This window comes from Chamaea fasciata, unplaced genomic scaffold, assembly GCF_029207755.1.
Source record: "Chamaea fasciata isolate MVZ Bird 193981 ecotype frontalis unplaced genomic scaffold, bChaFas1.0.hap1 SCAF_53, whole genome shotgun sequence".
Classification (NCBI taxonomy): Eukaryota; Metazoa; Chordata; class Aves; order Passeriformes; family Sylviidae; genus Chamaea; species Chamaea fasciata.
In genome coordinates, this window is record NW_027094138.1 from 152,794 (window position 1) to 180,334 (window position 27,541).

The 27,541-nt window shown below is 51.4% G+C and overlaps 1 protein-coding gene across 1 annotated transcript; it reads left to right on the forward strand.

Annotated features, from left to right (window-relative positions):
- Positions 1–1,769: 1,769 nt before the first annotated feature.
- On the forward strand, positions 1,770–3,743 carry LOC136304154 (serine/threonine-protein kinase pim-1-like). The gene is made up of 5 exons (XM_066207792.1): positions 1,770–2,279; positions 2,400–2,450; positions 2,630–2,996; positions 3,214–3,390; positions 3,637–3,743. The coding sequence occupies exons 1-5, from the start codon at positions 1,770–1,772 to the stop codon at positions 3,741–3,743; spliced, it is 1,212 nt and encodes a 403-aa protein (XP_066063889.1).
- Positions 3,744–27,541: the final 23,798 nt, after the last annotated feature.

Sequence of the window (27,541 nt, forward strand, 5' to 3'; positions counted from 1 at the left end):
GGCTCCCGGGCAGGAGCAGCAGCAGCGCCGGCCCCTTCCCACCTGCTCCTGCCTCGCCTTCCAAGGCCTTTGTCCGGCTCCACTGCGGCCTGGAGCAACGCTCACCCGCCAACAGCCCAGACTGCTCAGGGCCCGCCTGTGCTGCCCCGACCCAGCCTCCAGAGAAAGGAAGGGTCGGCTTCCAGCGCTGTTTTCAGCACTGTTTCACTCAGCCTGAGGTGACGGCAGGAGGCTGCTGCTGCCTTTGCCTTGGCAATTGGAGATGGCGGCTGCTGCTGCACCCCTCTGGCTGCCGACTGGATTTTATCAGGACAACTGCAATTGCCTTTTTCCATCCTTGCTACCCGCTGTGCTTTTGTGACAGTGAACTCAGTCTTTCTGGTGCAGGCACCGTGCAAAGAAGAGATTGAAATGCTCCCAAGTCCCCGGGCACTAAGTCGAGGGGAATGAAAGCCACACAGGCCACATTTGCAGCGCTCCAACACAGCCCTGCTGCTGGTGCTGCTGAAATAGAATCAACTTAGAGAGGCCATCACAAAAATTGCCGCTGGGGTGTCAAACAAAATGCAAAAATGCACCCGGAGAAAGAAAAACCAGAACTTCTTGACTCACTTCATTGCTTCCTCCGAGCAGCAGAAAAGGGAGATGCCCAGAGGTATTTCCAGCTGCTGCTGATCCCAGCTGGAGCTCTCTGCAGAGTCCCAGCAGGAACCTGAGCCCAGCCCGGGGAGCTCACACAGTGTCAGGGAGATTCTGTCTCTGGATTCAGTCAGGGTTGCATTCCCCAACAAGTGCTGGTGCCACCTCCTGTTTTCTTGGATTAAAACAGTAACAAGGAAAACCTTACCAATGGCACAACTCCCCAGTCCACAAGGAAAAAAGAAAGGACAAATCGTAAAGTTTTCCAAACATTTGTCCTGCTTTGCTGCAAAAGTCGTGCTGCACTCAGTATGGAAATCCAGGAGAAGCTGCAGTTGGTGGCACATCTTGTGCCAGCAGCTCGACCTCGTTCTCCACCAAAGGTTCTTGAAAAGAGCAGCTGGGACTGTGGTGAAGGTTGCTGGAAAACTGCAACAGCTTTCCAGAAGTGAAATGAAAATGCAAGAAATAAACCAAGAGGTTTTCCTCTATTTATTTCTATGCTTCCCTTTTCCGTGTTGCACTACTTCTCCGTGCCATTAATCCCAAATGGATCTCACCTCTCAGATCAATGACTTAGTGAGTTTTAGACCCTCGAAAATACCATGGGCCGTACACAGAGTTTGCCTTCCCCTGTTTTTGCTGCAAAGTAACGCTGGAGACATAAGCGTCGTGCTTGGGTCGGGCACGAATCCTACAAGCAGGGAATGTGTCCTGACAGTGTCTGAGCCTCAGCAGGGACAATGCACAGCAGCGACCGAGGGAATTCCTCCGCCACGGCGCAGGAGTCAGGCCTCTGGATCTGGGCTCAGCACGGCCAAGTTGCCGTGTTTGGAGCGGCTCGGGGGCTGCCCCCGGGGAGCGCGGGGCTGGAGCGTGGAACGGACACGCGGACAAACGGCCCCAGGGCTCCAGTTGCAGCGGCGGCAGCGGCAGCAGCAGCGGCAGCAGCGAGTCTACGGCGTCTACGACCCCTCCCCGTCCCTCTCTTGTTCCTCCTCTCCCTCTCCCGCTGTCCCGCACTCTGTCTCGCTGTCCCGCAGCCTCTCCCGGTGTCCCTTTCCCGACCCCCCCGGCCCCTCTCGGCGTCCCCGTCCCGGCCTCTCCCTCTCCCCCCGCAGGGCTGGGCCATGCCCCGGGCCCGCCCCCGGCCCCGGGCGTCCCGCCGCGGTCTGGGCTCCGCTCGGCTCTGGCGGTGCTGGCTGTGGCGGTGCTGGGCGGGCATCAGTGCCTGGGGCCAGGGCGGCATCGCTGCGCTTTGGCTGCGCCTGTCCCGACCCCGGCCCCGGCCCCGGCCCCGGCCCCGGCCCCGGCTCCTCCCGGGCCCCGCTAAGGACACACGCGGCGCGGCCGCTCCCGCCGCCTCCGCCGCGGCTTCCCCGGCCCGAGCTCCGCCGCTCGGCAGCGCAGCCGCCGGCCTCGAGCCGCCGGGGCCCGGGGCGGGTGGGGATGGCCGGCCCGGGGCGCTCGGGGGGCGCTCGGGGGCCGTGTCTGGCCCCGGGCCGAGCGCTGAGGGCCGCGTGTCGCCCGCAGGGGAGGCGCGGGAGGCCCTGCAGGACCGGTACCGGCTGGGTTCGCTGCTGGGGCGCGGAGGCTTCGGCAGCGTCTGCTCGGGGACGCGGCTCTCGGACGGCGCCCCGGTGAGCGGCGGGGCTGGCGGCGGGCGGAGGAGGAGGAGGAGGGCGGAGGAGGAGGAGGAGAAGATCGGGGCGCGGCGGGGCAGGCGGCGAGCTGAGCCCGCTGCTGGCCTTTGCTCGCAGGTGGCCATCAAATGCGTGCCCCGGGCCCGCGTCCAGCACTGGGGCGAGCTGGTGAGTGAGCGGGGCCGGCGGGAGAAGCTGGGGCCCGGCAGGGGAAGAGCCGGCGGGAGCCCTGCAGGGAGAGCGGGCGTGGGCTGAGCGGGGGGCCCAGAGCATCCGGGGCTGGGTGAGGGGTTCCCGAGCCCTGGCACAGCCTCAGCCCCACTGACGGCATCGTGGTCCTTCGGCAGCCCAACGGCGCCCGTGCGCCCCTGGAAATCGTGCTGCTGGACAGGCTGTCCTCTGGATGTGGTGGCATCATTCAGCTGCTGGAGTGGGTTGAGCTCCCCAACAGCTTCCTGTTGGTGCTGGAGCGTCCGGAGCGGTGCCAGGACCTCTCGGGTTTCCTGGCGGAGCGGAGGTTCCTGCCGGAGGAGGAGGCGCGGGGGCTGTTCCGCCAGGTGCTGGCGGCCGTGCGGCACTGCACCAGCTGCGGGGTCCTGCACCGCGACATCAAGCCCGAGAACATCCTGCTCGACCTGGCCACCGGGCAGCTCAAACTGATCGACTTTGGCTGCGGCGCCTTCCTCCAAGACACAGCCTACAGGCAATTTGCAGGTGAGCCCTCTCAGGGAATGTTCCTGGGCATCTCACGGCCCAGCCTGGCTGTAGCACCGCGGCTTCCCCCTCTCGCTGCTAGGAGCGGCGTTATTTCTTGAGCCAAGTTGCTTTTGGGTGGGGGCGGGAGGGGGCCAGCCCCCACACGCCCAGGGATGCCGGGGCGAGGCTTTAGGAGTTGCAGCATCCCCTGATGAACTCCGTCTGTGTTCCATAGGAACCCTGCCCTACAGCCCACCAGAGTGGATCCACCACCAACACTACCACGGCGAGGCAGCGACCATCTGGTCCCTGGGCCTCCTGCTGTACCACCTGGTCATGGGGAAGCACCCGTTCAGGAGGGGCCAGCAGTTCATCTGGGGGCGCATCTTGTTCCCACGATGGCTCTCTCAAGGTGGGTCCTCATCTCTGGGCACAGGGGAATCCCGGTGCTGGGAGACAGCAGCAGGCTGATGAGCACCCTGCTCTGGCAGCTGCTGAGGAGGTGGCACATGTCCTGCACTCCTCCAAACAGAGAATCCATGGGGAAGTTTAGGCACAGCTCTGGGCACACCCAGCATGGCCTGGGCACGGGAATGGAGGGGCAAAGCAGACGGGATCCTTCTCCAACTGACTGCTGGTTTCTGGTTTCTCTCTTCAGAGTGCCAAAATGTTATCAGGAGGTGTTTGTCCATGCAACCCTTGGACAGGCCATCCTTAGAAGACCTCTTCAATGATCCTTGGCTGCAGGGTGTTCATCGTCCCTAGAAGATGGGAGAAGTCCATGTGCACAGTTTGATCCAAAGACCTGACAGGTAAGAGCTCCACACATCTCATGGCAATCAGTGCTAAAGAAAACCAGAGTGTTTTTGTCCTGCCTGTAGCTCTGAGCAGGGATGACCAGATGGGAACATCTGTGCTGGGGCGGAGCTGGAGACCTGGTGTAGCAAGCACTGGTGGCCACCATCCACCCTAGTTATGCTTGTCCTGGTTCGTTGGTGGCTGGGGCCCTGGGCAGAGCACTGACAGCCTGGTCTGGCCCCCAGGGAAGGAGGAGCCCCTGGAGAAGCTGTATCAGGTGGGGCTGCTGCTGGAGACACCAAGGACAACCCCAAGGATGCCAAGCTCTTCCTCGACCTGGCCACCGGCAGCTGAGGATGATCGACTTGGATTCTGGCACCTTCTTCAGACACGCTCCCTGGGGCCCAATTTGCAGGTGAGTCCACAGCTGGGGGGATGCTCCCAGATGTGGGCATGGCACGGCCTGGCCGGGCACCAAAGGTTCCTCCCTTTGCTGGGGCAGACGCCACAGATTCTTCACTCGGCCGTCAAGCTGCCTTTTGGCTCTGCGCAGCTGCTGAGGGCTGGATGTGCCGTGGCCGGCTGCAGGCTGGGCACGTGTCCTGCCCTCCTGCTCTGCCCCCAAAGGCAGCAGTGATGGGCAGCTTTGGGCCCAGCTCTGAGCACGGCCAGCGTGGCCTGGGCACTGCGGGCGGCCGGGACGAGGGGACAGGAGCCTTCGGCTGACGGGCAGTTTCTGGTTTCTCTCCTTGCAGCCGGGCTCTGCGGGTGCTGAGGCTGCTCTGGGCTCTGCCAGGGCTCTGCTGGGCTCAGCCCCAGGCACGGCTGGGCCGGCTCTGCCCTCACATTGCTCTGACAGCTTTGCATCAGACGAGCCCATTCTGAGCCCACCGAGTGAGCTTTCTGCTTTTGCAGGTGAGTGAGACTCTCCTGCAGGCCAAGAGATTGCAGTGAGGGATCCACATCCAATTGGCAAGAACCCAAGCACTCCACAGTTCCAGCTGAACGCCTGGATCTCCACAGGATGTTTTGTCTGTCCCGCTCTTCATTCCTTTTTTGGCTGGAATCGTGCAACTGCCCTTTCTTCCTCCTCCAGAAGTGCCACAAGTGAGCAAAACCTGGCGAGTGGACGGCGTTCCTAAGGCAGTGCAGTCTGGAGCGGATGGATGAAGAATTGCCCTTCTGCACTTCCCAAGCAGAGCAAAAAGCTGTAAGTGGGACTTTGCGTCTTTAAGAAACCCCTGACAATTTCAAAGGGAATGTGCAGCTCATTCACAGGGTGAGAAGGAAGGTCGTCTTGTAAAGGATTTGGGGTTTGGCAAAGTTTAGATTCCCAGTCCTGCATGGAGGTGGCAGGGCACAAAGCAATTTCCTATTGCTTCAATCACAATTTAAAATAATACTGGAAACAAACCACAAAATCTTTTTTAAAAGGCTGCTGAGGTCAGTAGGATGGATCCATGCCATCAGCACATTTATGGAGTAAATAACGGAGATCTCATTTGAAAAAGTTCAGTTATCTCTTTATCCAAAGCTATAAAGTATTTTTACTACGCTGCACTTGGGTTTTGTTTTTATCTTCCACTTTTTTTTCTGTGTTGTTTTTAATTTTCTTTTTTTTTTTTTTTCTTAATAGAAAACTTGTCCTAGGGAAGGAATGTCCTTTGCTGCTGGTTCCCGTGTGGAGCAGCTCCCCAGGCAGAGCCCGGCAGCTCCTGGCCCTGCAGGGCTGAGGCTTTTCCCCGTTGCTGGGCACAGACTGATGGAGCAGCACTGCTGAACACGGGGACACGCAGAGGGAGCAGGAGCAGCTGCCTGTGTCCACCTGCAGCTCCAAGGCCCAAACTCTGAGCAGACAGGGCTGGAAGAGACTGGCAGGCTCCCTGTTTGCTGTGCTGCCCCACTTGTGCCCGGCCCAGCTCTGCGGGAGGCAGAGGGAGAACAAGGGGCAGCTCCGGCCAGCCCCCAGCACAGGAACACCTCCGGCCCCGGGCCCTGGGGCACTGTCAGCACCCGCTGCTCCGGCCACGGCTTCTGCTGGCCCTGACGGCAACAACCAAACTGTGCCTGATCCCCAGGGAGCAGCAGCAGGGCCTGGATCCGATCCCTCAGTCTGGGGCAGGGCTGGGCAAACGACCCCCACAGCAGCAGCAGCAGCAGCAGCACATGGAGCTGGCTTTGAGCACAGCCCCCGCCACTGTTCCCTCCCGTGGGCAGTGGGGTCACAGCAGCCTGAGGCACCCGGGTGCCCTCAGGGCCCGCAGGGACTTGAGATGGCAGCCCTGGGCTCCTGGGGGTTGTGCAAGGAACAGAGGTGAGGACTCCCTCTCCACGTGGAGCTTCCAGATGGAAAAGGCTGCTGTGAGCAGGCAGCTGCAAGGGCAGAGGAAGGAGGGTCTCGACCCCTGGATCTGTGCCACTTCCACAGTCCTGGGCAGCAGCCACCGAGCCCCGGGGGAACAGAGGGCACAGCAAGAGGGGCAAAAGCAGGCAAGGTCAGAGACTGGAGAGAGCCGGACCTGGGAGCAGGAGCAGCTGCTTCATCGCACTCTTGGAGAAAGCTCTCGGCTGTTTCTAAGCGCTGAAAGGCGTGAAGGGCAGAGACGAGGGGACACCAAACAATGCTCCTGTTTGCACACCCTCCCCTCTCAGTGTCCCAGAAGGAATTGGATGAACTGTATTCTTCTCTCTGAGTCGTCTCGTTCAGCGTGAGCAGCTTAGCACCAGGAGCTGAAGGAGCTGAAGCCTTAGGCCACAAGAGCTGACCAAGAGGGAACTTTTTGACCAAAGTAATGCTGCTAACATGGACCTGACTGAATCCAGCAGATAAAATCATGGAAATATAGAATCCTTTCTGTTGGGAAAGACCTGGGAGCTCATCAAGTCCCAGTGTTAAGCCAGCAGTGTCAAGCCCAGCACTAAAGCCTGAAGTGCCAAGGCCTGGACAAGAGGCCTGACTGAGGCCTGAACAAGCGGCCCTGAGCCAAAGGTGACCTCTCGATGAACCTTCCAGCCAAAGGTTATCTTTGTATCTGCTCGTTAACAAAATAGGCACCGTCATTAGCGTTGTAATAGATGCATCCTCTCCTCAGTGAAACATGTATTGACCTTTCTGTATTTAGAAGCCAGACAAGGCCATGAAGTCTGACATCTGGCCTTGTTCGGGGCTGTAGGGTCAAAGGCAACTCCCCTGGTTCCTCCTTGGGCCCTGGCCAGGCTTTGGGAGAAACCCAAGAGGAGGATGCAACCAGATGTTCCTGTACTAGGAGTGCTGCTGGCAGTTTGTTTATTCAGCACTATCAAAGCTGGGCCCTCTCCCAGCCAGGCTGGAGCCTCAGCTGTGGCTGGAGGCAGCTGCAGGAATTCCCAGTGTCCGGGAGAGGCTCTGCAGTCCTTGGCTGTGACAGCTTCCCCAGCTGCTGTGTGGGTGTGGGTGATGGGAAAGGCTGAGGGTAACTGGTGATGGATCTTTCTCAATCACTGCGGGCAATCCGTGGTAGTGACGGCTGGCTGCATTGCTGAGCTGCTCCTTCTGTGCTCCTTTGCTGCTTTGAACTGTAGTAAATTTCACTGATTCCTTCAGGTGGTGTCTGTGTCCTTGGTGCTGAGCCTGCCCACTGCGAAAACAAAATTGGCATAGCTTGGCCGGATCAGCACAAAATGACACTTTTTAAATCTAAAGGTGAGGAATCAGTCCTATCCGAAATTCCCGGATGGGAAGCCCTTCCCTAGAGTTCTCTGGCTCTGGAGTGGGCTGAGGTGGGAACAGATTTTTGACAGGGGCCACTGTATTAGAGGGTGTAAAGTACCCCACACTGGCTCTGAAATGGCTCACTACTCAGCCTGAGTGGGTACCACAGTGGTCTCTTGAAAAGGAGAGACTTAGATGCCCTAAAAACCCTGGTACAGGAACAACTGGCTCAAGGACACATAGAGCCATCTATGAGCCCTTGGAACACCCCAGTATTTGTTATAAAAAAGAAATCTGCTAAGTGGAGGTTACTCCATGACCTGAGAAAAACCAATTCCATGATGGAGAGAATGGGCACATTGCAGCCTGGTGTGCCATCGATGTCCCACAGTGCTGCCTGCCTCCTGGGACATCCTGATTGTGGACTTAAAGGGCTGTTTTTTCACTCTTCCATTACCCCCAGATGATACCTCAAAGTTTGCCTTGTCCGTGCCTTCTATTAATAACACTGCACCAGTGCAACGTTACCAATGGAAAGAACTTTCCCAAGGCGTGGGAAACAGCCCCACAATGTGTCAGTGGGGTGTTGCTCAGGTACTCTGATCAGTGAGAGAACAGTTTCCAGGGGCATACTGTTACCATGGCCTGGATGACATTTTGATTGCACCCCAAACCAGAAAAGAACTCTCACTGATTCAGCCAAGCCTGTTGCAAGCGTTCAAACCACTTGGGCTGCAAGTAGCACCAGAGAAAGTGCAGCAGCAACCACCCTGGAAATATTTGGGACTCAAAATAATGAACCAGACCATACAGCCACAAACAATTCCGTTTCCAACCAAAATTCTAACTCTAAACGATGCACAAAAACTCTTGGGTACCATCAACTGGGTCAGACCTTACCTAGGACTGACTGACTCTCAACTAGCACCTTTATTTGACCTCCTAAAGGGTGACTCTGAATTAACTTCCCCCAGAAAATTAATCCTAGAGGCAAAAGCTGCTGTTGAAACAGCAGAGCAAGCTATCACCAACAGACAAGTCCACCGGATATGCCCAGAGGTGTGGATCACTGTGTTTATTCTCATTGTTAGTTTTCATCCTACTGGTGTTATTGGGCAGTGGAATCCACGCTGGCCTGATCCTTTGCACATTCCAGAATGAATGCTTCCACCTCATCAAGCAAAAAAGACGGCACCCACTGTCTTTGAACTAACTGCACAGTTAATTATCAAATGTTGTCGCAGGTGTTTACAGTTGAATGCTACGGATGCTTCAAAAGTTGTCTTGTCTCTGTGACACAAGAGCAATTCTAATGGTGTTTTGCTAACAGTACAGCCTTGCAAAGTGCTTTGCAAGGACACTGGAACGCTTTGGGCACCTGCCCGACGTGTCTGTCCTACCTTACGTCCTGTCCAAGACCACCAGCAGCATTCTCCTGGTGGCCCCTCCACAGACGGTGTGGAGCCGTGTGTGGAACAGTGCTGGAAACAGCTTGTTCACCGACCTCGTGGAGAGCTGGGACTCTTAGAGTGACGGTGCATTTAAGGATTCTGTTTGTTTACAAACTGGTTTTCTGTTTACAGAGTGGTTTTTTCTGTTTACAAATTGTTTTTCTGTTAATTGTTAATCTTGTTGATTCTGTTAATTGGTTTTTCTCAGGGTTTTAAAAGTTGAACGTTTTCTTGTTTTAGTGTTAAGTTGTAGTTTGGAACCATAAGCAGTTAACCTGTAACATGCCAGCCCGGAAGATTGTGATCTCGCCTGACAGCTCCTGGGAGTGAGTGCTGCAGCTCCAGTGGTACATGGGACACATCACTGGCTGAGCAGAATTAAGTTTGTCAAAACCTCCTTCAAATTAAACCCATGCTGTCTTGTGTTACCCCGTCTGCAAAAGGGCCCTTGCAAATGGGATAACGGAAAACAATCTGCATTTTAATAAAAGCAAAGGCAGGAGATGTAGCAGGGTCCAGCTGGTTCACAGCTGGGCATAACGAGTCTGATCATAACAGACCCAACTGGGCTGACCTGGCTTGTTCTAGAAGTCCCCGGGGGAACAAAGAGCTCAGCCAAGCCCAGCCAAGCCCTGGCTGCAGACACACCCCTGGCCAGAGATGTGGGCAGTGCAGAGATTCCCAACCAGTTGGCTTTCCAAGCCTGGGAAATTCAAACTCACCATAAAAGGGAGCTTGGAACAATAAATTGTGGCTGTTGGTCAGAACTCAACAAGATACTGTGTGGTGTGTCTGTCTCCAACCCACCAGCCTCGTGTTACACTATGTCTAAATCTATGTTTCTATCTATATCTCTATCTTTATATGTGAAACAATAATAATAATGTGCAGTAATGCTGACAATACTGATTTGCCACCTTTGGCTGCTCAGGGATGTGACACTAAATACCCTACAGAAAAGCATTGGCCACGACTCAAATGTCAGTGCTAAACTTTGTGAGACTGCTTGCAAGGAATAAAGGAGGAAGGGATGAAATTGGCGATTTTTATGCGGTTTGCTGATACTGTGGTGTGGAATGCTTTGTCTGTTACTGTGAAAATACAGTGATTTGGACTGCTGGTGTTTTCATGTACCAGACTATTCACAAGCTGCAGGATCATCAAACAGACAAAGGGGCAGTTGAAAGAGCAGGTGAAAAAATGAGGAGATGGGAACCTGTCCTGATGGAGAACCCATCCCACAGATGTTCTCCATACCCTTAACAATGGACCCAGTGGGGAAATGGAAACCCCTGGATGTGCACAGCTGCGCCCAGTTTGCGAATACAACCGTGCACAGTGAGACTTTGACTTCTGGGGAAATTGTTCTGGGTGTGATGGCCCCTGACAGGGCCACCCCAGAGGCTGCAGGGCTGGACCTTCATGCATTAGAATTAATTAGGACAAATCAGAAGCAAATGAGAGTTATCAATACAGGAATAGGAACTCAGATTTCTCCAGGACACTGGAGGTTTGAGAACTGCTCACTGGAGCTTGGCCTTGAAAAGCGTTGATGTCATGGGAGAAGGAATTGATGCAGATTGTCAAGGAGAAATCAAAGTCATCCTTTGAAACAATAGTGAACAGAGTGGATTATTTAAGCCTATGGCGTGGCAGCAATTACTGATATTGCAGTTTGAAAAACAGTTGTGCAGAGAGGAGATCCACAGTGTCACTGCGGTCCCCTGGCTCCACAAGGCCCTGCAGGCTCCCAGGGCACCTTTGGTTCTATGGGGCCCGCAGGGTTTAGCTGGCGGGCAGGGTCAGCACCAAAGAGACACGCACCAACTTAAGGAAGCCCAACCCCACCGCGGGGGGACCCGCCTCCCGCCGGGGCTCTGCCGGCACCGCCACCGGGACCCCCAAAAACACCTCCCGGGGACCCCCCATGTCCCCTTGAGGGGCATCTGCGCCTCAGCTCTGGAGCCCTGCCAGATCCAAACATCAAGCTGCCCGGCCCCGACAGAAAAAAGCCCCGGGAGCCATAAATATATTTTCTGTGAGCTCCAAACATCCCTCCCCACTTCAAAAAAACCGCCCAGGATATTTGGGGCGCGCTCCCCCTCCCCGGTCACCCGCAGGATACGGGGGCGATGGTCCCGGGGCGAAGGAGCTGCAGATCCAGAGAGCAGTGAAGTCACGCAGTGCCTCCTCTGCCGGCTCCAGCTCCTCCATCCCTCCTCTTCCTCCTTCTCTGTCCCTCCTCCTCCTCCTCCTCCTCCGTCCGTGCGGCCGCGGGCCGGGAGCTCTCGGGTGAGCGGGGCCGGGCCGGGACACGGTGGGAAAGGGGTGGGTCACCCCCAAACCGAGCTGGGGGCAGCGGAGGTTTGGGGGAACAATGGGAAAGGGGTGAGGGGGGGGATAGGGGGAGGTGGGACAGCGGGAAGGGAGTTCCCAGTAGGGGTCCCCCAGTAAACCCCAGGACTCCCAAGCCCTGTCCCAGCGCCCACAGTTCCCTCCACAGCCCCGGCTGAGTGGGGGGCTCAGCCCAGGACCCGTCATTGTCTGGGGCTCCCTCGAGTGCAGCAAATGGGAGAGTGCCCCCCAGGGTGGAGTTTTGGGGGTCTCCCCACCATCACGGCTTTAAGAACCCCCGACAGTCAGGCGCCGCTTTAACTCCCCTTGACAGGGCGACACCACTCCCGTTGATTCCGGTAGTGGAGCCCCCATGGGGGGGTTGGGGGTCCCGGGAGGGTTTGGGGGTCCCGGGGGGGTCTGGGGCTACCTGGGTGATGCCAATGGTGGTGATGAGGACCCCGTGCCAAGTATAAACCTTCTCAAGGGGGCTTGGGGGCGTGTTGGGAGGTCCCATGGGAATTTTGATGTCCTGAGAGGGTTTAGGGGGTTCGTACGGGGCGTTTGCAATCTTGGGGAGTTTTTGGAGGGTCCCAGGGATGTTTTTGGGGTTCCAGGGGAGGTTGGGGTGTCACGGGGAGATTGGAGGTTCCCAGGGAGGAGCTGGGGGGTACCTGGGCAGGGCAGGTGACAGAGCTGGGACCCCGTGCCGGGTCCGAACCTTCTCACTGGGCAGCGTCAGCGTGTTCAGGGAGATCCTGGGGGACCCCGAGGGTCACCCCAATTCCCAGGGGACCCAAAATACTAAGGGCTCCCCTGAACTCCCTCACCCCTGGATCTGCTGCAGGCAGGGGCACACCAGCACTCGGCCCCTGCCCCCACTATCATGGGGGGGCTGTGGAAGAAACCAGGGGGGCACAGACAGGTCAGGGTGGAACCCCAGAGTCCTGGAGGAGGGGACATGGGGACAATCCCAGGAATCCCCGTGAGGGTCTTAGGGGGGACCCAGGAGGATTTGGGGGCGGACTGGTGGGGTCATGGGGGGATTTCCAGGAGTCTTGGGAGGGGGGGAAGAACAGGGTGAGCCCCCAGGATGGGTTTGGGCAGAACCGGATTGGAGCTTCCAGACGCTGAATCCGATGAGGAGAATGACCACGATGGCAGCGATGACGGACACAGCGACCACCAGGGTGAGATTCCTGCTGGATTCCGGCTCTGGGCAGCACGGAATGGTGAGGAGGGGCAGGGGAACCTCCATCCCACTGCGCCACATTCCCAAACTCCCAGTTACCACATTCCACATTCCCCGCCTCAGCCCAGGAGAAGATGCCGGGCTCCGGCATTCCGGGATGCTCCACCCGGCACCGGTGCTGCTCCCGCTCCTCCGGCAGCGCCTCGATCCTGGCCCGGGGGGGGAAAGGCGCCGTCACTGTTGGGAATGATCCCGGATTTCATCCCCCTTCATCCAGCTGATCCCCGTGGTGCTGGGGTAACATTTGTACGTGTGGCAGGACAACATCAGGAAACAAAGGTTTACTTAACCGAAACAAAGAGGTGGACAAAGGTGGAAGGGGGAGATAACGCCGGTAAAAGACAAAGCTTGAGGCAGCTGCGTGCTTTTCTTTCTCCGGCGTTCGGGGAGACGCGTGTCTGCCGCTCCTCGAGGAGCTCAGCCGCCGCAGAGCACGCCGAGCAGAGAACGGCTGTTGCTGACTGGAGGAGTTTCACTGTGGCCAAAGGGATCCAGTCCTGGGAAATCTACTATCACCAGTTCGGCCTGAATCCTGAGTTTTCCCTGCCACCTGCGGGAGCTGGTCCAGGCCCTGCCTCGCCTTCGGCTGCTTCGGCGCTGCTCCTCTTGCTGCAGCGTGACCCTGCACCCCCTGCGCTGCCGGGACATCCTGCCCCTGCCTGCCGGGACACCCTGCCATCCCAGCGACCAGCCCGGGACTTTTCCACTGTTTCAGCTTGGTGCTCTGAGGATCCTGCAGGGACACCGAAACCAAACTGCCCTGGGTTTTGTGAAACAAAGCCCTCGAGGTTCTTGGTACTGTTGTCGTTTGTCATTAATGCTGCAGTTGTTTGGGGGGGGGGGAGTATTTTGTGTTTGTTTGCTTTGTATTACATACTAGTAAAGAACTGCTATTCCTATTTCCCAAATCTTTGCCAAAGAGCCCCTGATTGTAATTTTACCTGGCAGATACCTGTCTTCCCAAACCAAGACAAGGAGGAAGGACAAATCTCACTCCCTCCACTTCCAAGGAGCGTATATTGTGTGTTGTATACTCCCTTGGGGTGTTTGCCACCTTTCCTGAGGGTGAACTTGTAGGATTTGTTGCAAACTTATTCACAAGAAATGTTGTGTGTACCTATTAGAGTTTTAGAGTGAGTTAGGGATTTGGCAAAGGTGAATTGTTTAAGTTGAAAATAATTTTTGGGTGGAACAGATCAACCCCTGCATACTACAGATAAAAATACTTGCAAGAACCTTTCCCTTTTTCATTTATCATTATGCACACTGCTTCACTGGAAAAGGCCTCACAGGATGTGTTTGGAGAGGAGCCTGCTTTTCCATTAAATTACAAGGAATATTTTACTTTTGAAAGAAAGAGACAAAAACATGCCATTTTTTTTAATGGCACGTTCTTAGTTATCAGATTAACAACATTTTTGGAGGGGTATTCAAGCAAGTATTAAGCGTAAAACATACAAATAAACGTACTCTGACTTTCAGCAATCCTTTAAGAACTAGAGACTTCTCTTAAAGCAGGATCCCTTTCCTTCTGGGTGGATCACCTTTAGGTATTCCTCCAAACAAGCTGCAGCTGTCCCATATGACACTGGCAGGGGCAGCTCTGGGCCGTGGCGCTTCCCCGGGAGGTTTTGGCGGCTGACTCTTGCTTAGGTAATTTAGTAATTGTGCTGCCACCTTCGGGATCCCCAAAAGGTCTGTCTCCCACATGCCTGCCTGTTGCAAGACTCTATTTCATTTCCATATGTTCCTCTTTTCTGTGCACGATTGGTCTTTGGACAGATAAAGGAGGGGTTTTAGCACCTGTTAATGAATTAATTAAATGGTGGACGTACTGATGTAATCTCTACAAAATGATTCTGTTAGATACTTTGGAGACTTCTGTTTTGCTTGTGTGATCTTTACTATTTGAGGGAAACTTTCAAACTCCTGATGGGCCTTGAGTGATTTTTACTTCTTGGACAGACCGTGCTTCTCTTGTCTTTCTACTTGTTGTCCCCTTAATTTTAGCCCCTAGAGGGCTAAACTTTACAGTTTTACTAAATAAATCATAAATGCTTCAGTTTATAAATAATATAGATGTTCATTGTATATTTTTATATAATTTAATTTTGTCCCCTACAGGGCTAAAATTTGGAGGGTGAGTGCTGCTCTTCAGGAAAACCTGGTGATGGAACAAATGAGGTGCAGCTGGCATCAGTCAAGGTTTCAGTTAGACAGAGTGGAAACTCTGCAGTTGGACCAAGTGCCTTCATCAGAGCAGCAAGTTCCAGAGCTCCTTCACTGTGGCACCTTCGGGCTTGGTGGTAGGAGAACCTGACACAGTGAGGGTAAAGCAACGACACCTGGGCTTGCAGAGTCTGTGGCTGAGTAAAATCTGGTCTAAGTTCTGTTGTTTTACAGAAGAAAAATGTTGTAGCTGATCTGTCAAACACAGTAGACTCAAAGTGAGGGCCTGGCAGTGACTCTGTAAGAAGAAATGGTTTATAAAAGAGGGTAAAAAAGTGTGAGCTGGCTGCTGAAGATTGATAGCAGAGATTGTTTTTGGCTTGGTTGTCACACTAGTGATTCCACGTGGTATATTTTGATGCTTTTCAGTTTAGATTGCTATACGAGTATGGAGTTTGTCTTGCCCTCTCTCTGTTGGGCAGCTTTATGGCCATGATACTCAGTAAATTATGAGCTTTCTTTAGGTTGATTTATACTGTTGGCTGGGGATTATTTGTGGGGTTTTTTCTGCTTGAGGTCTCAACCATTAACAAACAAACGTGTGCTGGAGTTCTGCTTTGTGCATGAACCTCCAAAGTGGAAAAAGGCCTTTGATATTTCCTGTATTTCTGTTATAAAGTAGCTATAAGTGGTACAGTTTTGGGTGTGAGTGACTCACTTCTTGAGGATTTTAGTTTTAGAAGTTGGATTTGACTTGGTTGATATTCCTTTCAGCATCTAGATTTTCTATTTGGGCATGTATTTTCCACATTGACTTTAATGGTCATAGTGTCAAAAAGTCAATATGCTGTTGTAGAAGTGAGAAGTTTGCCTGAGTGCTTGATTCCAGGGAGGAGAAATAGAAGAAAATAAGTAAATAATGTTGCAGTTTGTCTATTTAAAAGCTCTATTTAATGTATTTTTTACCGTGTTGCTTGCTGGGTTTAATCAGAGTCCGAATAGATTTCAAACCTTCTCTCCAGTTTTAGGAAGCTTGGAGATGGCAATTTCAAGATTACCTCATCTTGTTGGCGTGGTTTCTTTCTAGGAAGGCTAAATGGTACATCAGAATCTACTTTGTTTTTCCAGAAGCATCAGTACTTCATGGTATTGTGGAAAAGTTCAAGTCATTACCGTGCCAACCCGTCACAGTTAATTTTTTGGCAAAATGAATCCATAACAACAAACGGTTTCGATGGATTTCTTATGCAGATTCTGCAGTAGCTGTGCAGATCTGTTGATTAGCGCAGCCTGTTGGAAGAGTGGGGTCTGCCCCATTTGTTGTTCTTGGGGACAATTATTGCTGGGTTATTGCTGTGGGCCTGTCAGCTCACAAGGAAATGCCCTTCAGCTCTTACCCTGACTCAGATCAGCATGAGGAACATCATGACATAATAGTTATTTTTTTAAAATGTTTTTAATGTATTTTCAACTTGTACTGGTGCTGCATAAATTCATTCAGAGTCTCTGTGGAATGCTGAGCACGGTTGTGGTAAATGAGTTTTGCAGGTGTGGATTGGTGGAATTGCAGTTTGCCCTGCAGTGTGTTTTAGTCTCCTTTGTGAGTGTTTCCCCACCCCTCACCTGGCTGTAACATGTATAAGTGCCTAAGTGAGCAGTTATTTACCTGTGGCAAGTCTGTTGTACCTAAACTCAGGAAATTGTACACCTCCTGGCCCTATTTACCTTGATCTTATTCCATAAAATATTCCTGCTGATAATCTGTGCAGCTCAGAGGCACTGAAAGATGATCTGCCAAAAGAGAGAATACTTGCTCTGAACTCTGTGGAGGCCCTCAGGAGTCACTCTGATTGATGTCTAGGGATTTCACAAGGATTTGACCTGCTTGATCTTGAGCTTGTAATTAATTGTCAGAGCTGCTATCAGCTTTAGAAATGGGTTTCTACTAACTGGCCCAAAATAGCGATGTTGGGCTTTGAAACTGTTGCCGTTTATGTGTGAAATCAATTGCACCAAGAGCGTGTTCTTTTCCCCAGTAACAAAAAGGATCCTGTTCTGTAATGTCATCCCATCTGTTAGAAAATGTTAGCACCTCTCATTTCACAAGGCTTTTTTTTTTTGTACACGGCAAGGATGCATTAAATTTAGTCACATGCAGAAAGAAATCTGCAACTGGATACTCGTTGTAAAGGCACTAGATATGTGTGATTTCTCTGTATTTTAACACTTACTTGAATACAATAGATGAAGCTGGTCAGATGATGAAAGGGCTCTTTGGCTATTGAAAGTCCTCTTGCCACCTCATCTCTCCTACTGTCAGTGTATGCCTGCTAGTTAATAATAGCTTGAAACTGGTATAGTTTCCAGCTATTTTTTGCCCATTTCCCTCTTGGTTGCAATAAAAAGAACAGGTTCTATTAGGGGAGCCTTTCTTCCTGCAAGTAAATCGATGTTTAGTGAAGAGAAAATGCATGGCAGTGGTGGAAACTTAGCAGAGCTTCCTGCTCCTGCTGCACTGCTCATCATCCCATTTATCCGTGGGGAAGGAGGGCAGTGTCTCTCTTTAGGATATCATGACCTGACTCGGGGAGATTTACCTGGTGGTCCCACCCCAGAATGGTCCATAGGAAGCCTGGCAGGGTGCCAATTTCTTGCTTAGACCGAGGAATCTAAGGGGCTAAAACCAGGAGAATATGTTCTGCCTGTGTTACATGATAGACACAAGCAATGTGTTATCACAGAGAAGTGACATGGACCTCGTTAGGCCCAGCAGATGTTTTAGTCCTGGCTCTCCTACTCTGAATGTGAGAGCTGGAAACATGCTGGCAGTGTAGTGCACATCCTCAGAGGGCAGAAGGTAATTTGACAGCTCACTGTAACCCTCTTCAATAATGTTGACTCTTCTGGCATCGGTTTGTTGAGAATGTGGCTTCTCATGTGGAAAACCGAGACTTCTTGTAGTAAAAAGAAGGATTTCTTTTCCTGATTTGGTTTTCTTTTTTTTTCTGGCTTAGGTTAGAAGAGAGAAATATTTGAATGTAGCATTGACGTGTTTAATTTCTAAGCTTTATTTGGAGACTTTGAAATAGTGAAAATACGTAAGCATTATTGAAGGAATAAAGTGTTACTGTTTGATGCATTCGACTGTTCTTTTCTTTCTGAGAATCTGTGTTTTTAGAGATACCAGGCAGTGCTTTTTCCTTTAGCAGTACCAGAGTCCTGCTGTCTGTCTCAAGAGAAGGCAAAAAAGGTCAGATAAGAACTGTTTAGATAAGATAGGTGGCATTTCTGTCAGTTCTCAATAGCCGGTGAAGCAGATGAGGAGCTGCACAAAACTGAAAAGAAACAAGTAATGTTGCTCTGTCCCTGTCCCCCAAGTCCAAAAAATCCTCTCAATGCCCTTAAGCGGCCGTCTTTGTGAAGGGAATCTTTTCTCTTGAGTGGAAGTTTAGAAAGAGTTTTGTTGTACTGGTTATGTTAATTAGGGCGATCTTTGTTTCACAAGACAGGAATTGAGAGGGCTGTCCTGCTCTGCATAATTACCTGTCACAGCAAAGAGAATATATTAAGATGGGAAACTGAGATTGGTGTAAAATTCTGTCTTATCTGCAAGGTATATCAGCAGTGTATTTCATAGAGCTTGATTGTATCCAAGATTCCAGGGGGCTCCTGGTGTCAGGTGAGAATCCTTCTTTATGGAAAGCACTTGCTCTTTTCCTATTGATATTGGTGAGCCAAAGAAACTGTTTTTTGCTGCTTCTTGTAGCAAACCAAGTGTGAAATGTGAGATGTAACAGCGCTGCCTAAGCCTCTCTGGCAGCCTCATGCAGTAGCCTGCTTTTAATATTGGTTGGTAAGATGACAGCACTTTGCTGCCAGTCTGTGAGTTATCCATGTAACGTGGGTTATCTTTGCTCAGGTGCCTGGAGACTTGTTCTTACAAGAGATACAAACAATGCATTCGAGAATTTGGCACATCTGGGACATTTTATCTTGCTCTTGGAGAAAAAGGTCAAATGCTCCACAGCCTGTTTCTCTTAAATAGCAGAAAATCCCAGCCTGGATTGAAGATTTGACCCCCATTAAAATACATCAGATCTAACATAGCTGTGTGGTTTTAGCTGTGTACATAAATACATAACTGCAGATGAATATTTAAGCACTCCTAGTGTAAATAGAAATACGCAGATGCACATGCTAGGCATACTCATGCATGCCTACAGCTGCAGAGAAAATGTACAGCAGGCAAAGGACTTTCGGATACAATGAAATGAATGGCTTTATTAAGATCTTAGTTCCTCATAAAAAATACTGAGAAGTAGAACTTGTATGAAAGACTAAAGCTGGGATTTCAAATTAATGTGTATGATAGTCAATATGAACTCAATTCTGAAACGTAAGAGTGTCTATGGAGATCTGTTGAACTGTGTTCATATATATATCACTGTTTTTTCTTGTCCCAAGTTGTTTTTTTTTTATTTGGCTTTGCCATTGCAGTTTTAGGAAGGTTAATATTTAGTGCTCTCTAGAAGTCCTAAAGAAAGCAATTGTTTTAATACAAGACATTTCTCCCATTGTTTTAAGAGGAAAAAATGATCTTGTGTCAATGGTATGGACTCTTATCCTCCTGCTTCAGTATTCAATTATTTTGATTCTTCTAAATTTTCAGCATCACGTGCATATGAAATTGGTCTCTTTAGTGATAGATATTTTTTGAAGGTTTGCTCAATTGTGCTTTCAGATTTTTCATTCACCTTCTGGTGGCTTGGCTGGGTCTGCATACACAAGTGCATGAACTGAACTATCATTAGCAAGTGGTGGTTCAGTTTTTCCTCTTCTACTCTTTGTGGCCTCTAAGTTTTTCTTGTCTGCTGTCTTTGCAAACCAGTTTTTCTGCAGGGTCACTTTAAATCACTCGGTGTAACAAACCTGAGTGTGACAAATGTGTGCATTAGGGAATGTGTCTTGCTGGTTGTGGCCATCAAAATAGGTTTCACATGATAGAAATTTGATAGTGTATTTACAGTTCTCCAATCTTGCTTTTGCCAGTGTCCTTGAGTTCATTTTTTTAACAGTCACATTGAGTTACTGACTAGCTGGCATTGGAAAAATTTGACTTTACCCTCAGGGGCCACTGTAGGCTTTGCTCTGATAAATACTTGTCCAAACATCCCCATTGTTTTTTCTTCAAGACATAAAATGTGACACAGGGTGCTGTGCCTGTTATCTCCCACCTAGACTTGTTTGGTTGTGGGGTTTTTGGGGGTTTTTTTGCGGGTTTTTTTGGGGGGGTTTTTTTTGTTTGTTTGTTTTTTCTTTCCTTTGAGAGAAACTTCAACCTTTTTATTCATTGACCTGGTAAATACTTTATCAATGTATTAAGGTCCTTTTATTAGTGTGGATTTTTTTTAAAGTTTAAAATAAAAGTCAGGGAAATATTCTAATTGTATGATTTATATGGTTGGTTTGTTGGGGGTTGGGTTTGTTCCTTCTTTCTCTGGGGAATTTTTTCCCCACGGGTTGCCAAGGGGACCGGGTGTTGGATACTTGAGAGTGCTTGGCTGAAACAAAGAGGTGGACAAAAGGTGGAAGGGGGAGATAACGCAGGTAAAAGACACAGCTTGAGGCAGCTGCGTGCTTTTCTGCTTCCGGCGTTCGGGAGACGCGTGTCGGCCGCTCCTCGAGGATCTCAGCCGCCGCAAAGCACACCGAGGAGAAGCTGGGCGCTTTCTGCCTCGCCTTGGAGCTTCTTCGGCGCTGCTCCTCTTGCTGCAGCGTGACCCTGCACCCCCTGCGCTGCCGGGACATCCTGCCCCTGCCTGCCGGGACACCCTGCCATCCCAGCGACCAGCCCGGGACTTTTCCACTGTTCCAGCTTGGTGCTCTGAGGATCCTGCAGGGACACCGAAACCAAACTGCCCTGGGTTTTGTGAAACAAAGCCCTCAAGGTTCTTGGTACTGTTGTCGTTTGTCATTAATGCTGTAGTTGTTTGGTGGGGGGGGAGGTTTTTTTTTTGTGTTTGTTTGCTTTGTATTACATACTAGTAAAGAACTGCTATTCCTATTTCCCAAATCTTTGCCAAAGAGCCTCTGATTGTAATTTTACCTGGCAGATACCTGTCTTCCTAAACCAAGACAGATTTTGGCGCCCAACGTGGGGCTTGAGGGCACTGAGAAAAGAAAAGGGAAGAGAAATAGCAGTTCTTAACTAACCTAGTACTTTCTTTTGTGTGCGTTGGATATAAAAACCTCATTAGGCTGCATCATGTGGTCTAACTTAGCCTGGTTTGGGTGGCATGTGGTTGTGGCTGTATTCCTTCCATTTGCAGGCCCTTATCTAAACATGGGCCCTATAACTAAGGCTACTGTGACTGTCATCCAGTTTATTTTATGGCTTAATAAGGTGAAGAACTCATGGATTTTTAATTTCCTCTGGAAGGCAGGCACATGGATTCAGGGCTATCGTACACTAACTGTGTGTTTTTGGAGTTACTTTAACAATGGTACCTACTGTGAGGAAATGACACCGGGGGAAGTTTCTTTTTCCCAACCCTTTACCCATCTCTTTGGGTCTGCCCCACCAGTTTTTGAAGGGTTTAAATCCTCTCTGAATGCTAATGATATCATACAATGGCTGGTGCTGCTAATATGCGTATTCTGTTTAGCATTCAGAGATAAGGGAAGATTGACTTGGATAACCACCCTGATACCTAGCCCACAGAATAGGGATGATACCCCAGAGCCTGACTCTGCCCCACAGCCTGCCTCAGAAAGGACCCACCCGGATTGGGTTGAGGTTCTGGTAAAAGAGATAGGCCAAATGCTGAAAGAGTACATTTCCCCAGCTCATGAAAAACCCTCCCCCTGCCCCGAGAAGGCAGAGACTGATGGTGCAGCAGTGGAACCCACAGATGTTACAACTGTCCAGGTTCCAGCTGAACCACAAGGGCAGCCACAGCCAGCAGCAGTCGCCCCTGTGGAAACAAGGAAGTGTAAAGTGAAATCGTCAGATCCTGATATTAAGGGTAAGAAAGGAGGGTCCTCACAGCCCACAGAAGAGCCACAGGTTGAGATCATCACTGAGTCCCTGACGTAGGAAAGTCTACGTAATCTGCAAAAAGATATTGCACGACGAGGACGTGAGGCTTATACAGCCTGGCTACTTCGAGTCTGGGACCTTATGGGTACAGGTGTGCAACTGGATAGTGCTGAAGCAAGGAATTTGGGACCCTTGACCCAGGACTCAGGTATAAATCAGGTATTTGTAAGAGAGCAAAGGCCCCTTCCCCTTTGGGAACGACTTCTAATGAGTGTGAGAGAGAGATTTGTCCACAGAGACAGAATGCAAGAGCACAACAATAGAATGCGATGGAAGACCCTTGAGGAAGGAATCCAACAGTTGAGAGAAGTGGCAGTATTGGAAGTACTTTTTGGGAGGACCGGACAGCATGATAATGACCCCGACAAGGTTAAATGCACAGGGCACATGTTGTGGAATCTGGCAACTCATGGACCATCCCAATACGCCACATTCATCGCAACAATTAATGCCGAGGATAACCGAGAGACAGTAGGTTCTGTTGCCAACAAGCTCAGAAATTATGAAAGTATGATCAGTGGTCCAATGCAGGCTCATGTCTCTGCGGTGGTGAAGGAACTCAAAGAGGAGATGAGGGAAATGAGAGAGGAGATGAGAAGGAACAGTTCCCATGTAGCACCGGTGCGAGTCACAGGCCCCAGAATCAGAGCCCAACATTCCCCAGCGAGAGAGAGAGGGTACACCCCTCGAGCTGACCTGTGGTTTTATCTGCGGGACCATGGGGAGGACATGGGAGCGTGGCATGGAAAACCTACTTCTGTCCTGGCAGCACGGGTACGTGAGCTCAAGGAGAGAAACGCTAACAGAGGGAGTTCCACTAGAATGAAGGTAGCCTCAGCCTCCCATGAGCAAGCTGCCAGGTATTACGGAGGTGGGAATGCTGTGTCAGATTCCCTCGAAGGAACCTCTACCATGTACGTCCAAGAAGGGAATAATAACCAGTGCTAGAGGGGCCCTGCCTCTAGCCAGGAAGAGGCACGGGAAAATCGGGTTTTTTGGACTGTGTGGATTCGATGGCCTGGCACATCAGAGCCACAAAAATATGAAGCTTTAGTAGATACTGGGTCGCAGTGTACTCTAATGCCATCAGGACATGTGGGGGCAGAACCGATTTCCATTGCCGGGGTGACGGGGGGATCACAGGAACTGACTCTGGTTGAAGCCGAGGTGAGCCTGACCGGGAAGGAGTGGCAGAAACTTCCGATTGTGACCGGCCCAGAGGCTCCATGTATTCTGGGCATAGACTTCCTCAGGAATGGATATTATAAAGACCCTAAAGGACTCAGATGGGCTTTTGGAATAGCTGCTGTGGAGACAGAGAACATTAAGCAGTTGAACACCTTGCCGGGACTATCAGAGAACCCATCTGCAGTGGGACTCCTGAAGGTAGAAGAACAACAAGTACCTGTTGCCACCGCGACAGTGCACCGTCGGCAGTATCGGACAAATCGGGACGCCGTGATCCCCATCCACAAGATGATCCGTGAGCTGGAGAGCCAAGGGGTGGTCAGCAAAACCCACTCACCCTTCAACAGCCCCATCTGGCCTGTGCGCAAGTCTGATGGAGAATGGAGACTGACTGTGGACTATCGTGCATTGAATGAAGTGACTCCACCGCTGAGCGCTGCTGTGCCGGACATGCTGGAACTTCAGTACGAGCTGGAGTCCAAGGCAGCGAGGTGGTATGCCGCTATTGACATTGCCAATGCATTTTTCTCCATTCCTCTGGCTGCAGAATGCAGGCCTCAGTTTGCTTTCACCTGGAGGGGCGTGCAGTACACCTGGAACCGGCTGCCCCAGGGGTGGAAACACAGCCCCACCATCTGCCATGGGCTGATCCAGGCTGCACTGGAGAAAGGTGAGGCTCCGGAACATCTACAGTACATCGATGACATCATTGTGTGGGGAAAGACTGCAGCTGAAGTGTTCGAGAAAGGAGAGAGGATCATCCAGATTTTGCTGAAAGCCGGGTTTGCCATCAAGAAGAGCAAAGTCAAGGGACCTGCCAGAGAGATCCAGTTCCTGGGAGTAAAGTGGCAAGATGGATGGCGGCAGATCCCCACTGAGGTCATTGATAAGATCACAGCAATGTCTCCACCGACCAGCAAAAAGGAAACACAAGCTTTCCTAGGAGCCATAGGTTTTTGGAGGATGCACATTCCTGAGTACAGTCAGATCGTGAGCCCTCTCTACCTGGTTACCCACAAGAAGAACAATTTCCACTGGGGCCCTGAACAGCAACACGCCTTTGCCCAGATCAAGCAGGAGATTGCTCATGCAGTAGCCCTTGGCCCAGTCAGGATGGGACCAGATGTGAAGAATGTGCTTTATTCTGCAGCCGGGAACAACGGTTTGTCCTGGAGCCTTTGGCAGAAGGTGCCAGGGGAGAGCCGAGGCCGACCACTGGGATTCTGGAGTCGAAGTTACAGAGGATCTGAAGCCAACTACACTCCCACAGAGAAGGAGATCTTGGCCACCTATGAAGGAGTTCAAGCCGCCTCAGAAGTGATTGGCACAGAAGCACAACTCCTCTTGGCACCCCGACTACCAGTGCTGGGGTGGATGTTTAAAGGAAAGGCTCCCTCCACGCACCATGCCACCGATGCCACATGGAGCAAATGGACTGCCCTCATCACACAGCGTGCCCGTATTGGAAACCCAAATCGCCCTGGGATTTTGGAGATAATTACAAACTGGCCGGAAGGAGAAAACTTCGGTCTCACGGACGAAGAGGAGCAGGAACCAGTGACACGGGCTGAAGAAGCTCCTCCGTACAACCAACTGCCAGCAGAAGAAACACACTACGCTCTTTTCACTGACGGTTCCTGTCGCATTGTGGGAATGAACCGTAAGTGGAAAGCAGCCGTATGGAGCCCCACACGACAGGTTGCAGAAGCCACTGAAGGAGACGGGGGATCAAGTCAGCTTGCTGAACTCAAAACTGTTCAATTAGCCCTTGACATTGCTGAAAGAGAGAAGTGGCCAAAGCTCTACCTCTACACTGTTTCGTGGATGGTAGCCAATGCTCTGTGGGGCTGGCTGGAAAGGTGGAAAAAGGCCAACTGGCAGCGTAGAGGAAAACCAATCTGGGCTGCTGATGAATGGAAGGACGTTGCCACTCGTGTAGAGAAGCTGCCTGTGAAAGTCCGCCATGTAGATGCCCATGTTCCCAAGAGTCGGGCTAATGAGGAACACCAAAACAACAAGCAGGTAGATCAGGCTGCCAAGATAGAAGTGTCAAAGATAGATTTAGATTGGCAACACAAGGGAGAGTTGTTCCTAGCCCGATGGGCCCATGATGCCTCGGGTCATCAGGGCAGAGATGCCACCTATAAGTGGGCCCGAGACCGAGGGGTGGATTTAACCATGGACAGTATTTCTCAGGTTATCCATGACTGTGAGACATGTGCTGCAATCAAGCAAGCCAAGCGGGTGAAGCCCTTATGGTATGGTGGGCGGTGGTCCAAATATAAATATGGGGAAGCCTGGCAGATTGACTACATCACCCTTCCCCAAACCCGCCAGGGCAAGCGCTATGTGCTAACCATAGTGGAAGCCACCACTGGATGGTTGGAGACCTACCCTGTGCCTCATGCTACTGCCCGGAACACCATCCTGGGCCTGGAAAAACAAGTCCTGTGGAGACATGGCACCCCTGAGAGAATCGAGTCGGACAATGGGACTCATTTCAAGAATAGTCTTATAAGCACCTGGGCTAGAGAACATGGCATTGAGTGGGTGTACCATATTCCTTATCATGCACCAGCGGCCGGGAAAGTTGAACGGTGCAACGGCCTGCTTAAAACTACCTTGAAGGCACTGGGTGGGGGAACCTTTAAGAATTGGGATACTAATTTAGCAAAGGCCACCTGGTTGGTGAACACTCGAGGTTCCACCAACAGAGCAGGTCCTGCCTAATCTGAGCCCTTGCAAAAGACAGACGGAGATAAGGTTCCAGTGGTACACATGAGAGGTATGCTGGGAAAAACTGTTTGGATTAATCCTGCCTCCAGCAAAGACAATCCCATCCGTGGGGTTGTCTTCGCTCAGGGACCAGGTTGCACCTGGTGGGTGATGCAAAAGGATGGAGAGACCCGATGCATACCTCAAGGGGACCTTGTTTTGGGGTGAACTACCCATGACAATGTGGCTGCATCCATATTTGCATATATATATATGTATTTTTAATAGTTAAAACTCAATGTAATATGTTTGTATGGGAAAAAAATTCGGGGTGGATAATGTTGGGGGTTGGGTTTGTTCCTTCTTTCTCTGGGGAATTTTTTCCCCACGGGTTGCCAAGGGGACCGGGTGTTGGATACTTGAGAGTGCTTGGCTGAAACAAAGAGATGGACAAAAGGTGGAAGGGGGAGATAACGCAGGTAAAAGACACAGCTTGAGGCAGCTGCGTGCTTTTCTGCTTCCGGCGTTCGGGGAGACGCGTGTCTGCCGCTCCTGGAGGATCTCAGCCGCCGCAAAGCACGCCGAGGAGAAGCTGGGCGCTTTCTGCCTCGCCTTCGGCTCCTTCGGCGCTGCTCCTCTTGCTGCAGCGTGACCCTGCACCCCCTGCGCTGCCGGGACATCCTGCCCCTGCCTGCCGGGACACCCTGCCATCCCAGCTACCAGCCCGGGACTTTTCCACTGTTCCAGCTTGGTGCTCTGAGGATCCTGCAGGGACACCGAAACCAAACTGCCCTGGGTTTTGTGAAACAAAGCCCTCAAGGTTCTTGGTACTGTTGTCATTTGTCATTAATGCTGTAGTTGTTTGGTGGGGGGGGAGGTTTTTTTTTTGTGTTTGTTTGCTTTGTATTACATACTAGTAAAGAACTGCTATTCCTATTTCCCAAATCTTTGCCAAAGAGCCTCTGATTGTAATTTTACCTAGCAGATACTTGTCTTCCTAAACCAAGACACCATCTGTCCCCAAAACTCTAGGGAAGGCTTTGTGCTTTCCTTCCAATGGGAAAAAAAACCCTGTCCTGCTTCTCCAAGTGCCCATGGCTGAGATTGGGATTCCACCTCCAAAAATTCCCTCTATCCAAAGCCTGCTCCCAGACAAAATCTGCCATTAATGACAAGTCTGGGTGACCTTGGCCTGGTGAGTCTCTCACCTGCCTTCCAAACCCTGGGGCTCTGTACTTTCCTTCCTACGGAAAAGAACTGTCCTTCTTGTCCAGGTGCCCACGGCCAGAATTGGGATTCCACCTCCAACATTGCCTCTTGTGAGAGACTGGAGGAGATTGTTGGCTGGAAACATTTCGTGCGAGGGGGAGGAAGGGGCAGAGGCAGCCTTACCCTGCCCTGAACCCCAGCACTTCTCAAAGCATTGACTTGACCCTGTAACCCAAATCCCCCAGAGCCTCTATCCCAGCCCAGCAGTGTCTGCCAATCCCTGGCACACCAAAGGCAATGCTCCACACCCACCTCTGCAGCCCCCAGCCCAGCTCCTGAGTGACCAGATGACCCAAAGTCCCATCTGGGGGAGGGGCCCAGGAAGACCAAGGGGTATTTTAGGCTGACCACAAGGCAAGCACACACGTTGACCCTAGCTCCTCTTGGAATTTCTGTCTGAACACTGCTGGAATCCAGGAGCTGGTAGCAGGGTGTGTTCTTCTCTCTATCTCTCTCTCTATCTCTCTATATTTTATTTGTCTTTCTCTCTTTCTGTGTCTTCCTCTTCTAATTCCCTCTTCTTGCAAATTTTGCTTAACTTAAAATTGAGCAGGCTTCCAGTTTGTGAAGTTGAATGGGCCAAGTTAACGCTTTGAG

Coding starts and splice junctions, on each gene's coding strand:
- LOC136304154 (XM_066207792.1), top strand. CDS start 1,770: ATGCCCCGGGCCCGCCCCCGGCCCCGGGCGTCCCGCCGCGGTCTGGGC. Junction 2,997..3,213: donor AGCCTACAGGCAATTTGCAG/GTGAGCCCTCTC, acceptor TGTGTTCCATAG/GAACCCTGCCCTACAGCCCA. Junction 3,391..3,636: donor CCCACGATGGCTCTCTCAAG/GTGGGTCCTCAT, acceptor TTCTCTCTTCAG/AGTGCCAAAATGTTATCAGG.